At 37.6% G+C, this 2,064-nt stretch overlaps 1 protein-coding gene across 1 annotated transcript in view; it reads left to right on the forward strand.

Annotated features, from left to right (window-relative positions):
• Positions 1 to 2,064, forward strand: part of LOC106881806 (tetratricopeptide repeat protein 5) — a 14,443-nt gene that overhangs the window by 2,398 nt on the left and 9,981 nt on the right. Inside the window, exon 2 of the mRNA XM_052978093.1 lies at positions 1,411 to 1,548. Within this exon, the coding sequence (XP_052834053.1) occupies positions 1,411 to 1,548 (138 nt within the window). The remainder of the gene's footprint in view (positions 1 to 1,410; positions 1,549 to 2,064) is intronic.

Genomic DNA, 2,064 nt, shown 5'->3' on the forward strand with positions numbered 1-2,064 from the left:
ACAAACAGAAGTGAACGAGTGATAGATAGATAGATAGATATATAGAGAGAGATAATGAGATAGACAGACAGACAGATAGATAGCTCCGGCTAGTCAGTAGCCAAAGAATCAACTCAAACCAGCAGTGACGTTCCTTGTCAGTTCTACTTTCACCTCTGACAGCTAATACCATGACAGTGCCCCTATTACTTATCTATGTTGTGTGTGTATATATGTGTATCATACACACTATCAGTCTCTTGTCGAATCGCTAAGTTACTGGGATGTAAACACACCATCACCGATTGTCAAGCGGTGATTGGGACACACACATTGTATACAGGATCGTGGGTAAGGCCAAAACAATGCAAGGTAAATCACAAGAAAACAAATATGTGAATTAATATAGACTTACCTTGTAGTCAATATTTGTTTTCTTGTGATTTACCTTGCATTTACTTTGATAACACCTAGAAGATGAGGTTTTTTTTTATTATTCCACTCACCAAAGTGAATGAAGTTTTGGCCACGAGTAATTAATGTCATCAGACAGTATCCAACGTTCATCGAGGTGCCATGCAGCAGGACTTGAACCTGAGACCATGTGGTTGTGAAGCAAGTTTCTTAACCATGCTGCCATACCTTCCTTGCTCTAAATTCCTGTTCTGCCCCTACTACTCTCCAATCATGAATACCTATGTGATCATCTCTCACTATATATGTCAAGTAGACATCTTACTTTTCCTGTGGAAAAGATCTCCAAAACTATTCAAGTAATCCACTTGGGAATCTTGGTGCTCATCTTCATTTTAAGTGCATTCCTAAGTTGGCTGTTTTAATAATTGTGGGGATCATTCCACCTGAAACCATTGGTTGCCTTGTTCATCCACAAACAAAGAATATTTACCCACTAATGTGGTGCTGAGCACATATTCTTACTGTTTGATAACTAATATAATGCATGTGTGTGTATGTATATATATATATATGTTATACATACAGTGTACATTTAAACACATAAGAGAGATGTCCATAATAGGACATCTAACCCGCTAGAAGGAGCAGTCAAACTCCAAACCACAATTATGGATAATTTTGAAAGGGAAGGCATCTTTAGGGTTTTAAAAAAACATTTACCTTTATTTTTCCTTCCCTTTTGAAAGTATCCATAATTGTGGTTTGGAGTTTGACTGCTTCTTCTAGTGGATTAGATGTCCTATTATGGACATCTCTCTTATGTGTTTAAATGTACACTGTATGTATTTATATGAATAATATTATAGTCTATTGACTAGTTTTTTCTTCTCGCTAGACCACTGGTAGCAAAGGGAATTTCTAAAATTCTTTTGCTACCCTGAGATTTATTATATATATATATATAGATAAATTAGATGCCTATCTCTGTCTACATACCTGTGTCTGTCTTTGCAGGAAGCTGTCAATGACCTTTATGACTTCCGTGACCATTATTTCGAGAAGTTCAGCATCAGTAAATCACATCTCAAAGATGAAGATGTCAAAAAGAAGATGGAGGAATGTCTGGAATTATTATCATCCAAGAAAGGTTTGTAATCCACTGTTTGTTGTTATCGTTTCCAATGGCCTCACGTGCATACTGCAACACCTGTGTTCTCCTCAGGTGTATGTAGCATTAACTTTTATAGGTGTAGAATTATATTTTGTATATCGTGCACACATGTGTGTGTGTGTATATATATCAAAATCATCGTTTAACGTCCGCTTTCCATGCTGGCATGGGTTGGATGGTTTGACTGAGGACTGGTGAGCCAAAGGCTGCACCAGGCTCAATCTGATCTGCCAAAGTTTCTATAGCTGGATGCTCTTCCTAACGCCAACCACTCCATGAGTGTAGTGGGTGCTTTTACGTGACTTTGCCTTTCATCCTTTCAGGGTCGATAAATTAAGTACCAGTTGCATACTGGTGTCGATCTAATCGACTGGCACCTCCCCCAAAATTTCAGGCCTTGTGCCTAGAGTAGAGAAGATTATTATTATTATTATTATTATTATTATTATTATTATGATAGTAGGGTGGTGAGCTGGTGGAATTGTTGGAGTGTTAGG

The sequence above is a fragment of the Octopus bimaculoides genome, chromosome 30 (assembly GCF_001194135.2).
Source record: "Octopus bimaculoides isolate UCB-OBI-ISO-001 chromosome 30, ASM119413v2, whole genome shotgun sequence".
In the NCBI taxonomy this organism is placed as follows: domain Eukaryota; kingdom Metazoa; phylum Mollusca; class Cephalopoda; order Octopoda; family Octopodidae; genus Octopus; species Octopus bimaculoides.